Here is a 14,250-nt window from a genome sequence, read left to right as displayed (position 1 = left end):
AAAAAAAAAAAAAAAAAAAAAAAAAAAAACAATTGACAAGCAAGTGTCAAATTGTGTAACGGGAAAGACAAGTTGCAACAAGAATGAGGAGGAAGCAGTGAAGAAATGAACACACATCAACAAGAAATTGGAATTAGCAGAATGAGGAGATAATCATGGGGGTAGACCGAAACTCAATTAAGAGAGACTGTTGGTTGATAATTGAGTTTGGACAATAGTTGCAATGTTTCGGTCTAAACGTTGCAGTTTGTGATGTTTCATTAGAGAATCATCAAGTATGAAGAGACACTAGCCATTGTGTTATCTTGTCTATTTGTTAACTATATAAACACATTTTGTCTTGATTGTAAACAACAAGTTTCATGTAAATAATAAAAAATACTTCAGTTTTCGTTCTTGTCTTCTCTAAAGAGAAGAGACAAAGTCTCTTGCTCTGTTTCTTTTCTTCTTCCTCTCAATATTCTAACATGGTATCAGAGCTTATGTTGGTTTTCGAGCCTGTCCAAGCAAAAAACAAAATAAGAAAAATTCCGCTGCAAGAAGATTAGAAAGATGGAGACAACTAATCAAGGGTGTGAAGAAGAAGACGTGAAAGAGTTCACGCCCAGATTTGGTGATCAAGAGAACACTAAAAGGAAAAATCAGAATGTTCAGTTAGAAGAAACTGAGTGGAAGGAGGTTGGCAGAAAAATCGGAAGAAGACGTGACGGAAGATCACAAGACGATATGAAGAGGGCCACGTGGAGAAAATTTTAAGGTGACAAAGGAGAAGTGTTGAGGGAAAGAGTGATCTCAAGAGTTTCTATGTCAAAAGAAAAAAACAAAAAAAAAACAATTGACAAGCGAGTGTCAAATTGTGTAATGGGAAAGAGAAGTTGCAACAAGAATGAGGTGGAAGCCGTGAAGAAATGAACACACATCAACAAGAAATTGGAGTTAGCAGAACGAGGAGACAATCATGGTGGTAGACCGAAAATCAATTAAGGGTGACTGTTGGTTGATAATTTAGTTTGGACAAAAGTTGCAATGTTTGGTCTAAACATTGAAGTTTGTGATGTTTCATTAGAGAGTCATTAAGTATGAAGAGACACAAACCATTGTGTTATCGTGTCTATTTGTTAACTATATAAACACATTTTGTCTTATTGTAAACAACAAGTTTCATGTAAATAAAAAGAAATATTTCAGTTTTCGTTCTTGTCTTCTCTAAAGAGGAGAGACAAAGTTTCTTGCTCTGTTTCTTTTCTTCTTCCTCTCAATTTCTAACAAAGTACAGAGCTTATGTTGGTTTTGGAGCCTGTCCAAGCAAAACAAAAAAAAGAAAAATTCCGCTGCAAGAAGATTAAAAGATGGAGACAACAAATCAAGGGTGAGAAGAAGAAGATGTGAAAGAGTTCACGCCCAGATTTGGTGATCAAGAGAACACTAAAAGGAAAAATCAGAATGTTCGGGAAAGACAAGTTGCAACAAGAATGAGGAGGAAGTCGTGAAGAAATGAACACACATCAACAAGAAATTGGAGTTAGTCTAAAGAGAAGAGACAAAGTTTCTTGCTCTGCTTCTTTTCTTCTTCCTCTCAATATTCTAACATGGTATCTGAAAGAGTTCACGCCCAGATTTGGTGATCAAGAGAACACTAAAAGGAAAAATCAGAATGTTCGGGAAAGACAAGTTGCAACAAGAATGAGGAGGAAGTCGTGAAGAAATGAACACACATCAACAAGAAATTGGAGTTAGTCTAAAGAGAAGAGACAAAGTTTCTTGCTCTGCTTCTTTTCTTCTTCCTCTCAATATTCTAACATGGTATCTGAAAGAGTTCACGCCCAGATTTGGTGATCAAGAGAACACTAAAAGGAAAAATCAGAATGTTCGGGAAAGACAAGTTGCAACAAGAATGAGGAGGAAGTCGTGAAGAAATGAACACACATCAACAAGAAATTGGAGTTAGTCTAAAGAGAAGAGACAAAGTTTCTTGCTCTGCTTCTTTTCTTCTTCCTCTCAATATTCTAACATGGTATCTGAAAGAGTTCACGCCCAGATTTGGTGATCAAGAGAACACTAAAAGGAAAAATCAGAATGTTCGGGAAAGACAAGTTGCAACAAGAATGAGGAGGAAGTCGTGAAGAAATGAACACACATCAACAAGAAATTGGAGTTAGTCTAAAGAGAAGAGACAAAGTTTCTTGCTCTGCTTCTTTTCTTCTTCCTCTCAATATTCTAACATGGTATCTGAAAGAGTTCACGCCCAGATTTGGTGATCAAGAGAACACTAAAAGGAAAAATCAGAATGTTCGGGAAAGACAAGTTGCAACAAGAATGAGGAGGAAGTCGTGAAGAAATGAACACACATCAACAAGAAATTGGAGTTAGTCTAAAGAGAAGAGACAAAGTTTCTTGCTCTGCTTCTTTTCTTCTTCCTCTCAATATTCTAACATGGTATCTGAAAGAGTTCACGCCCAGATTTGGTGATCAAGAGAACACTAAAAGGAAAAATCAGAATGTTCGGGAAAGACAAGTTGCAACAAGAATGAGGAGGAAGTCGTGAAGAAATGAACACACATCAACAAGAAATTGGAGTTAGTCTAAAGAGAAGAGACAAAGTTTCTTGCTCTGCTTCTTTTCTTCTTCCTCTCAATATTCTAACATGGTATCTGAAAGAGTTCACGCCCAGATTTGGTGATCAAGAGAACACTAAAAGGAAAAATCAGAATGTTCGGGAAAGACAAGTTGCAACAAGAATGAGGAGGAAGTCGTGAAGAAATGAACACACATCAACAAGAAATTGGAGTTAGTCTAAAGAGAAGAGACAAAGTTTCTTGCTCTGCTTCTTTTCTTCTTCCTCTCAATATTCTAACATGGTATCTGAAAGAGTTCACGCCCAGATTTGGTGATCAAGAGAACACTAAAAGGAAAAATCAGAATGTTCGGGAAAGACAAGTTGCAACAAGAATGAGGAGGAAGTCGTGAAGAAATGAACACACATCAACAAGAAATTGGAGTTAGTCTAAAGAGAAGAGACAAAGTTTCTTGCTCTGCTTCTTTTCTTCTTCCTCTCAATATTCTAACATGGTATCTGAAAGAGTTCACGCCCAGATTTGGTGATCAAGAGAACACTAAAAGGAAAAATCAGAATGTTCGGGAAAGACAAGTTGCAACAAGAATGAGGAGGAAGTCGTGAAGAAATGAACACACATCAACAAGAAATTGGAGTTAGTCTAAAGAGAAGAGACAAAGTTTCTTGCTCTGCTTCTTTTCTTCTTCCTCTCAATATTCTAACATGGTATCTGAAAGAGTTCACGCCCAGATTTGGTGATCAAGAGAACACTAAAAGGAAAAATCAGAATGTTCGGGAAAGACAAGTTGCAACAAGAATGAGGAGGAAGTCGTGAAGAAATGAACACACATCAACAAGAAATTGGAGTTAGTCTAAAGAGAAGAGACAAAGTTTCTTGCTCTGCTTCTTTTCTTCTTCCTCTCAATATTCTAACATGGTATCTGAAAGAGTTCACGCCCAGATTTGGTGATCAAGAGAACACTAAAAGGAAAAATCAGAATGTTCGGGAAAGACAAGTTGCAACAAGAATGAGGAGGAAGTCGTGAAGAAATGAACACACATCAACAAGAAATTGGAGTTAGTCTAAAGAGAAGAGACAAAGTTTCTTGCTCTGCTTCTTTTCTTCTTCCTCTCAATATTCTAACATGGTATCTGAAAGAGTTCACGCCCAGATTTGGTGATCAAGAGAACACTAAAAGGAAAAATCAGAATGTTCGGGAAAGACAAGTTGCAACAAGAATGAGGAGGAAGTCGTGAAGAAATGAACACACATCAACAAGAAATTGGAGTTAGTCTAAAGAGAAGAGACAAAGTTTCTTGCTCTGCTTCTTTTCTTCTTCCTCTCAATATTCTAACATGGTATCTGAAAGAGTTCACGCCCAGATTTGGTGATCAAGAGAACACTAAAAGGAAAAATCAGAATGTTCGGGAAAGACAAGTTGCAACAAGAATGAGGAGGAAGCAGTGAAGAAATGAACACACATCAACAAGAAATTGGAGTTAGCAGAATGAGGAGATAATCATGGGGGTAGACCGAAACTCAATTAAGGGAGACTGTTGGTTGATAATTGAGTTTGGACAATAGTTGCAATGTTTCGGTCTAAACGTTGCAGTTTGTGATGTTTCATTAGAGAATCATCAAGTATGAAGAGACACTAGCCATTGTGTTATCTTGTCTATTTGTTAACTATATAAACACATTTTGTCTTGATTGTAAACAACAAGTTTCATGTAAATAATAAAAAATACTTCAGTTTTCGTTCTTGTCTTCTCTAAAGAGAAGAGACAAAGTCTCTTGCTCTGTTTCTTTTCTTCTTCCTCTCAATATTCTAACATGGTATCAGAGCTTATGTTGGTTTTCGAGCCTGTCCAAGCAAAAAACAAAATAAGAAAAATTCCGCTGCAAGAAGATTAGAAAGATGGAGACAACTAATCAAGGGTGTGAAGAAGAAGACGTGAAAGAGTTCACGCCCAGATTTGGTGATCAAGAGAACACTAAAAGGAAAAATCAGAATGTTCAATTAGAAGAAACTGAGTGGAAGGAGGTTGGCAGAAAAATCGGAAGAAGACGTGACGGAAGATCACAAGACGATATGAAGAGGGCCACGTGGAGAAAATTTTAAGGTGACAAAGGAGAAGTGTTGAGGGAAAGAGTGATCTCAAGAGTTTCTATGTCAAAAGAAAAAAACAAAAAAAAACAATTGACAAGCGAGTGTCAAATTGTGTAACGGGAAAGAGAAGTTGCAACAAGAATGAGGTGGAAGCCGTGAAGAAATGAACACACATCAACAAGAAATTGGAGTTAGCAGAACGATGAGACAATCATGGGGGTAGACTAAAACTCAATTAAGAGGGAATGTTGGTTGATAAGAGTTTGGACAACAGTTGCAATGTTTCGGTCTAAACGTTGAAGTTTGTGATGTTTCATTAGAAAGTCATCAAGTATGAAGTGACACAAGCCATTGTGTTATCGTGTCTATTTGTTAACTATATTAACACATTTTTTCTTGATTGTAAACAACAAGTTTCATGTAAATAAAAATAAATATTTCAGTTTTCGCTCTTGTCTTCTCTAAAAAGAAGAGACAAAGTCTCTTGCTCTGTGCCTTTTCTTCTTCCTCTCAATATTCTAACATGGTATCAGAGCTTATGTTGGTTTCCTGTCCAAGCAAAACAAAAATAAGAAAAATACGCTACAAGAAGATTAGAAAGTTGGAGACAACAAATCAAGGGTGAGAAGAAGAAGACATGAAAGAGTTCACGCCGAGATTTGGTGATCAAGAGGACACCAAAAAGAAAAATCAGAATGTTCACTTAGAAGAAACTGAGTGGAAGGAGGTTGGCAGAATAACCGGAAGAAGACGTGACAGAAGATCCCAAAGCGATGTGAAGAGGGCCACGTGGAGAAAATTTGAAGGTGACAAAGGAGAAGTGTCGAGGGAAAGAGTGATCTCAAGAGTTTCTATGTCAAAAGAAAAAGACAAAAAAAAAATCGACAAGCGAGTGTCAAATTGTGTAACGGAAAGAGAAGTTGCAACAAGAATGAGGAGGAAGTCGTGAAGAAATGAACACGCATCTACAAGAAATTAGAGTTAGCAGAACGAGGAGACAATCATGGTGGTAGACCGAAACTCAATTAAGGGGGACTGTTGGTTGATAATTTAGTTTGGACAAAAGTTGCAATGTTTCGGTCTAAACGTTGAAGTTTGTAATGTTTCATTATAGAGTCATCAAGTATGAAGAGACACAAACCATTGTGTTATCATGTCTATTTGTTAACTATATAAACACATTTTGTCTTATTGTAAACAACAAGTTTCATGTAAATAAAAATAAATATTTTAGTTTTCGTTCTTGTCTTCTCTAAAGAGAAGAGACAAAGTCTCCTGCTCTGTTTCTTTTCTTCTTCCTCTCAATTTCTAACAGGGTATCAGAGCTTATGTTGGTTTTAGAGCATGTTCAAGCAAAACAAAAATAATAAAAAATTTGCTGCAAGAAGATTAAAAGATGGAGACAACAAATCAAGGGTGAGAAGAAGAAGACGTGAAAGAGTTCATGCCCAGATTTGGTGATCAAGAGGACACCAAAAGGAAAAATCAGAATGTTCACTTAGAAGAAATTGAGTGGAAGGAGGTTGGCAGAACAACTAGAAGAAGACGTGACGGAAGATCACAAGGAGATATGAAGAGGCCCACGTCGAGAAAATTTGAAGGTGACAAAGGAGAAGTGTTGAGGGAAAGAGTGATCTCAAGAGTTTCTATGTCAAAAAAAAAGACAAAAAAAAACAATTAACAAGCAAGTGTCAAATTGTGTAACGGGAAAGACAAGTTGCAACAAGAATAAAAAGGAGGCCGTGAAGAAATGAATACACATCAACAAGAAATTGGAGTTAGCAGAACGAGGAGACAATCATGGTGGTAGACCGAAACTGAATTAAGGGGGACTGTTGGTTGATAAGAGTTTGGACAACAGTTGCAATGTATCGGTCTAAACGTTGCAGTTTGTGATGTTTCATTAGAGAGTCATCAAGTATGAAGTGACACAAGTCATTGTGTTGTCGTGTCTATTTGTTAACTATATAAACACATTTTGTCTTGATTGTAAACAACAAGTTTCATGTAAATAAAAATAAATATTTCAGTTTTCGCTCTTGTCTTCTCTAAAAAGAAGAGACAAAGTCTCTTGCTCTGTGCCTTTTCTTCTTCCTCTCAATATTCTAACATGGTATCAGAGCTTATGTTGGTATCTTGTCCAAGCAAAACAAAAATAAGAAAAATACGCTGCAAGAAGATTAGAAAGATGGAGACAACAAATCAAGGGTGACAAGAAGAAGACATGAAAGACTTCACGCCGAGATTTGGTGATCAAGAGGACACCAAAAGGAAAAATCAGAATGTACACTTAGAAGAAACTGAGTGGAAGGAGGTTGGCAGAATAACCGGAAGAAGACGTGACGGAAGATCACAAGGCGATGTGAAGAGGGCCACGTGGAGAAAATTTGAAGGTGACAAAGGAGAAGTGTTGAGGGAAAGAGTGATCTCAAGAGTTTCTATGTCAAAAGAAAAAGACAAAAAAAAACAATTGACAAGCGAGTGTCAAATTGTGTAACGGGAAAGAGAAGTTGCAACAAGAATGAGGAGGAAGTCGTGAAGAAATGAACACACATCTACAAGAAATTAGAGTTAGCAGAACGAGGAGACAATCATAGTGGTAGACCGAAACTCAATTAAGGGGGCCTGTTGGTTGATAATTTAGTTTGGACAAAAGTTGCAATGTTTCGGTCTAAACGTTGAAGTTTGTGATGTTTCATTAGAGAGTCATCAAGTATGAAGAGACACAAACCATTGTGTTATCGTGTCTATTTGTTAACTATATAAACACATTTTGTCTTATTGTAAACAACAAGTTTCATGTAAATAAAAATAAATATTTCAGTTTTCGTTTTTTTCTTCTCTAAAGAGAAGAGACAAAATCTTTTGCTCTGTTTCTTTTCTTCTTCCTCTCAATTTCTAACATGGTATCAGAGCTTATGTTGGTTTTAGAGCATGTTCAAGCAAAACAAAAATAAGAAAAATTCCGCTGCAAGAAGATTAAAAGATGGAGACAACAAATCAAGGGTGAGAAGAAGAAGACGTGAAAGAGTTCACGCCCAGATTTGGTGATCAAGAGGACACCAAAAGGAAAAATCAGAATGTTCACTTATAAGAAACTGAGTGGAAGGAGGTTGGCAGAACAACCAGAAGAAGACGTGACGGAAGATCACAAGGCGATATGAAGAGACCCACATGGAGAAAATTTGAAGGTGACAAAGGAGAAGTGTTGAGGGAAAGAGTGATCTCAAGAGTTTCTATGTAAAAAAAAAAAAAACAATTGACAAGCAAGTGTCAAATTGTGTAACGGGAAAGACAAGTTGCAACAAAAATGAAGAGGAAGCCGTGAAGAAATGAACACACATCAACAAAAATTTGGATTTAGCAGAACGAAGAGACAATCATGGTGGTAGACCGAAACTCAGTTAAGGGGGACTGTTAGTTGATAATTGAGTTTGGACAATAGTTGCAATATTTTGGTCTAAACGTTGTAGTTTGTGATGTTTCATTAGAGAATCATCAAGTATGAAGTGACACAAGCTATTGTGTTATCGTGTCTATTTATTAACTATATAAACACATTTTGTCTTGATTATAAATAAAAATAAATATTTGAGTTTTTGTTTTTGTTTTCTCTAAAGAGAAGAGACACAGTCTCTTGTTTTGTTTCTTTTCTTCTTCTTCTCGATATTTTAACTAAGCTGAGTCATTGTAGAATTTGCTGGAACAAAGGTACGTTCTCGTTAATTCTTCAGATGGACGTACTGTTTAATTTCAACGTCTTGTGTGCATCATAATTACCATAAAAGCATTCAGGAAGACCCATTGAGTCACATGTTGATGTTGGTGTCGTACGTTGGTCATCTTGTTCCCATGAGTTATCGGTGGCTCCTATTCTTTATCATCTTTCAACTTATACGTTCCATGAAATTTTCATGTGAATTATTTTTTCTCGTGTCTGCAATAGTGCAATGACAACAAACAGAAAGACTTCATAAATATAATATATATATATATATATATATATATATATATCTTGCTAAGACGGTGACAGCTAAGCTATGAGCATGCTAGGAAACATATTTCAGAACGAATCGTGGCTAATTAATACGACAAAAGAGAGTTGGCTAATCACGTATTCATCGCATGTTGTTTAAAGAATAAACCAATCCTTCATGAGAAAAAAGATAGCAACCAATACGTGTTTCACCGCGTCACATGATATTTAATAAAGCTATGAAAGATTTCCAATTTTTCAAAAGTTGTAGTTCCTTATGATTCAATAGCTTCATTAGGTTGCTGCTATAAATACCCATATCGATATGTTTGTCTTAGACTCAAGTCACTCAATACAACCACCATGAATAACTCTAAGCCATCAATTCTGTTCTCATTCATCTCTTTGTTCCTTCTCTTGTCGGCTGTTGCTAAAAGTGATGGGGAACCAGTCAAGGACAGTAACGGAAAGCCACTTAAAATACAGACCAAATACTTCATCCAACCAGCTTCAGGTAAGAATGGAGGTGGTCTTGTCCCAGCAAGCGTTGACTTAACCCATATATGTCCATTAGGTATTGTCCAAACACTCCTTCCATTTCAGCCAGGCCTACCTGTTACTATCTCCGATCCATCAGCTTCCTCCGAAGGCAATGTGGTCACAAACACTAGCATAACCATCACGTTCGAGTCACCAATCTGGCTTTGCCCTTCTTCAAAGATATGGAAAGTCGATTCCTCCTCCACTCTGAGTTCCGACAACGTCTATATAAGCACTGGTGGCAGTGCTAACAGTGGAGATAGCTTATTCAGGCTTCAGAAATATGGAAACGACGAAAACACTTACAAGCTCGTTCATTACCAGAATGACTCGGACACAAAAGGTAAGAGTATTGGTTCCACTACCAGCTTTTATGGTGCACCCATACTTGTTCTTAATGATGCCGAAGATGATAAGAATGCTTTTCCGATTAAGTTCCATGAGGTTGGGACATCTGAGAAGAATGCGTTTGCGAAATCGAGTCTAAAGATGTTCCCTTTCTTCTAAACTATAGAGCCTTGAGACTCGTGTTAGGTTGTAATATGCAAAAAATAATGGGTTGTAGTCCCTTCTAAAAGTAAAATAAAGCAATAAAATGGTTAATGTGTTTAAGTTATTTTTCTTAAATGAAGTAAAATAGTAATTTAAGAAAACTTAACGTGTCATACTAAACACAAAATTATTCTTCCTAAGATATCATACACTACAAAAATCAGATGATATAGCTTCGGCATTTGTCACGCAAATTGTTTGTAGCAAAATATTGTCACGATTAGTTACTAATTAGTTACAAAAAATAAAATTTAAAATTTTGTAGCAGTTATTTGTAAGAATTAGTAACAACTATAGATACAAATAAAATTTATGGTAAATTGCTACCGATAAGTAACCATATTTCTGTAACAAATATACTCACTTTTTACCATTGTAACTAATTTTGTAGTTATTATTTACTAATTATTATTATGGTAATAAGCTACACATAAGTAACAACATTATTGTAACAAATATACCCAATATTGTAAATTATTACTTAATTTATAATAATTAATTAATAATTATTTTTGTGATATTAGTACACTAAACTAAAGACAGTAACATAACTACATAAGTGACGTTGTTGAATTTTTGTTTCTTAATTATGATTTATTTTATTTTTAGAAAAATAAATAGCAACGTTTATTTCAGAAATGATGCAAAACGTGTATAGTTAGCATCACATCTAAATAAGTGATGCCACATATTAGCATCGTTTATATATAAGTGATGCAAAATTTAACATTTTAGCATCGCTTATTTATAACTGACTCAAATTTTAATAATTTAACATCGTTTTTAGAAGTGATGCAAATTTATATATTATAGATTTATAAATTTATGACACCTGCCATGATGAGGTCCACAAAAAGCTTTTTTCGACCTGCTCTCATTAGATCACTGGTCGAACAAAAAAAAAAACTTTTTCTCTCTCGACCTAGCCGTCTAGAAAAATTTTTGTTTGGCCGGCGGTTGGTGGCTTCCACAGCACCGTCGTCAGCCTGCTCCCTTGTATTTAAGTAGTTTCTCTTCTTAGTAGTTTCTAGTTTGCCTTTCTAGCTTTCTCAAACCTTAACTTTGTCGTCTCCTCCTTGTGGCGGTTTGGTGTTGTTCTTATGTGGATCTATTCCGAAAAGAGGTTTGCTTATCCTTTGGTATTATTCTCTCCTTTGCTCTGTTTGATTCCTTTTGCTAATTCAGATTTTTGGGTTTTATCTTTAGGAGAAATTGATTGAAATCAATTCAAGATCTGAATTCTGAAGCCGTCCTTTTTTTATTTTTTTTTTCTTCTTGTTTTTGTTTGAATTTTGTCAAATCTGTTTTTTATATATTTAATTTTTTCCCTGCAGATTCATGGTTAAGAAACTCCAAAGTAAGGTAATGGTATATTGAAATTGATGCTTTAAGCTTCCATCTATCTCTCAATGAATTTTAAATCAGTTTTCTATTATAAATACAATGGTGTTATAGCATCTAAAGTTTAAAGTGTTGCCTGACACAACTTGTGTCCATCGATCTCTTCTAATTCTGGTTCTGTTATGCTAAAACACTTGGCGTTTTTGTTGTTTCCTTCAAAATTAGGAAGAGAGAAACATATAATAAATACAATGGTGTCGAATAATGATATGGATTTGGTATTAATTGTGTTGTTGAGTGTATTCATAGGTTGGAGGGAGATTTTTTGAAGAATAAGTTGTGTTGTTGAGTGTATTTGTGTTGCTGTTAAACTCTTAGATTGGACTTTGTCTACTAATTTTCTGTAGTTTTGTAGTTTCTCTACTCCATTGGAGGGTGAATGATTGTTTATTATGGATTATTGTATTTTGCAGTAGAGAGACTCTTGCGAAGAAGGTGGAGGATGTAATGCCCATTGCAACTGGACTTGAGAAGGAGGAGCTTGACGCTGAAATAAAGGTGATTGCTTCTGTTTTATTTCTTTATCTAATGCAACTTAAGATCTGAATATGATTCAAGTGTGTTAATTTGATATGTTTTACTGTAAGTCCACTTGCAAACATGACTTTTATTTCATGATCATTGCTGGAATACCACAATGGGCTTCATAGTGCTTCTCTCCAGCTAATTACTTTTTCTTTAGCTCTCTCTCCCTCATAATGTCGCCTAAGTGTTTGCTGAAATGCCCAGTTCTAATGGTGTTTTTCATTTTTTTTGTGTGTGTATCTTACAGGTGGAGTTTTGCTATTAGACTAAGTTACTGCAAAAGAACAAAACAAAAATCTGTCAAGTGAATGTTTTTTTTGTACTGCTCCTAAGTCTGATGATATCTACCTCAAGCCTCTCGTAAGCCTCTCGTTAAGGAGACCAAAAGCAGTGCTCCTAATCTTTTTATGCTTTTATTTCTCTGTTTGTTCCATTGGTTTATTGAGATTTGCTCGTTTTTTTTTTTTGCTGAGGTTTCATATAAGCTTATGCCACTCTAGATAATAGTTCTCCTTTTGTTTTTTTTCCAGGTAAATGGGTAAAGACTCTTTTGGAATGACACCAAAGACTTGGATGCTACCAAAACAGAGGAGATTGGATTTAGTAACGGCTTTGCAACAAGTAAGAAATGCTTAACCTTGAAGGAGCTTCTTCAACAAAGGTTTATCACATAGTCGTGCATGTTGTTGTTATCCTTGTATGATCCAAAACCTTAGGTTATGAAGATTAGATATTTAATTGAATGTAATACATGTTATGTATTTTTGTGTAATGGATATTTTTGATATTATTTATGGAAGAAAAAAAGTTATATATAAATCTATTTAAATAAATTTTGCAAAACATGATTTAAATATGCAAATTATATACAAATACAATTATGAAGATTTTTGTGAGGAAATTAGTCACAATTTTTGTCATGAGAATATTGAAACAAAATTGAAGCAAATTGACACTATTTTAATTGAAACAATTTGTAGCAAATTTGTTACACGCTAAATGTAGTTTTTGTAACTATTAGCGACGACTTATTGTGTGGAAATTTGAAACAATTTGTTACAATATATTTGAGACAAATTTGAAGCAATTTGACACAAATAAAATTGTTGTAAATTTGTAGCTAATTTGCTACAATTTCTCACAACAGTCAATTAGCAACCACCCTATAGACCCAAAAAAAATTTTGTAACAATTTTGTAACAAACCATAATTTGTTACAAAAATATATACATAGCTTCAATATAATCCGTAGCTATACAAACCAAAACTTGTTGTGATATTACATGCAAATTTTTGGCAGATAGACATAGACAGACGACTTTTATTTTTTAATAAGTTGAGATAATTTTGAGCTCCGATACATTTTTTAATTAATTTTATAATAATCAAATTTTCATCCTAAAAAAAACCTTTCATATCTTTTTTAAAAAATATTTTTTTACTTTCATATCTTCAATTCAATGCACACACACGTTTAACGCCACGACCAAATTCTTCATGAAAGTGACGAGCACCAAATCATTTGCATCAAATGCTAAAGAGGAGCAAAGAGTTCCATGCACGTGTTCCAATTCCCAGTTCCATATAATATCCTTTATTTATTAGCTTAAATTATTAGAACAATTGAAAAAGAAGAGCTATTACAGTATTGTTTTGACATATTTTATTCAGAAATAGAAAAAAACAAAAAAAAAAACAAAGATCAGTAATGTCTGGCGAGGTTAAAGTTACTCCCCCAAGTAAAAATCCCCAAAAAAAGGTTAAAACCTAAATCTCCCAAAAGCTTTTGAGATAGTTTACTATGATAGTTACCCAACACCTACACAAAGAATCTGTGCCCTCTCATTCTTTCCCTCATCTTTACTCCATCTCCATTTATATATATTAGGTTCTATTGATTCTTCATGAAGCTTTCTTTACCCTTACTTGCATCACAAGTAAACCTAAGAAACGAACATGACCCATCGCCTTCATGAACCACCAACTCTCGAATCACCTGCGACGCCTCTTCACTTTTCCCTCCATGCTCATACCCAAAACCGGTCTGAGTATTTTCATAACTAAACCGGTTTAGGTTTACAAGATTCTTCGGTTTAGGTTCCGTTGAATTGCCGCATTGCCTAGGCTGTGTTTGGTAGAAGACTTTAGATAGGACTGGTTCACCGTCTTTTTCGTCCTCACTGTTGCCTAGATGATACTGATGCATCACCCAATTCGTCTTCTCGGGCTTCTTCTGGCGACCATAGTTGGTGTAGAGCACTAGGATCTTCTTGAAACCGGCTTCTCCTGATTGCGACATAACGGGTCGGGTCTTGCCCGTTTTGTGCCACCTTGTCTCGTGTCCTTCCTCATCTGTGCTCACTTTTCTTCGTTTTCGTGTTCCGGTCGTATAAGCCTTTGATGGCCGATGGAAGAAGTGCCGTACTTGCCCGTCTTTGCTTACTCCTACTTGACGTAAGATAGCCATGATAAGTCAAGCATATGTTGATTTGATCACCAATAATATTGGATTTGATGATTTCTTTTCTATAATCATTGTAATCTTACACCAAATTTGTAAAGAGACAAAAAAAAAAAAAAAAAAAAAAAAA

The 14,250-nt window shown here is 35.3% G+C and overlaps 2 protein-coding genes and 1 long non-coding RNA gene across 3 annotated transcripts in view; 2 read left to right on the top strand and 1 right to left on the bottom strand.

Moving 5' to 3' along the window:
• LOC104757194 (cysteine protease inhibitor WSCP-like) lies at positions 8,984-9,797 on the top strand. The gene has a single exon (XM_010479919.2). It carries the CDS (start codon positions 9,005-9,007, stop codon positions 9,686-9,688), a length of 684 nt encoding a protein of 227 aa, XP_010478221.1. The 5' UTR covers positions 8,984-9,004; the 3' UTR covers positions 9,689-9,797.
• On the top strand, positions 10,589-12,470 carry LOC104757193. Its single transcript, XR_762380.2, has 5 exons — positions 10,589-10,872; positions 11,068-11,095; positions 11,548-11,632; positions 11,907-12,019; positions 12,190-12,470. It is a non-coding gene; the product is annotated as an uncharacterized LOC104757193 (long non-coding RNA).
• The window catches only part of LOC109124485 (NAC domain-containing protein 10), a 2,003-nt gene continuing 983 nt past the window's right edge, over positions 13,231-14,250 (bottom strand). Inside the window, exon 3 of the mRNA XM_010479918.2 lies at positions 13,231-14,104. Within this exon, the coding sequence (XP_010478220.1) occupies positions 13,551-14,104 (554 nt within the window). The 3' untranslated portion in view covers positions 13,231-13,550. The remainder of the gene's footprint in view (positions 14,105-14,250) is intronic.

This window comes from Camelina sativa, chromosome 17 (assembly GCF_000633955.1).
Source record: "Camelina sativa cultivar DH55 chromosome 17, Cs, whole genome shotgun sequence".
Classification (NCBI taxonomy): Eukaryota; Viridiplantae; Streptophyta; class Magnoliopsida; order Brassicales; family Brassicaceae; genus Camelina; species Camelina sativa.
This window is presented reverse-complemented; position numbering and strand designations above follow the sequence as displayed.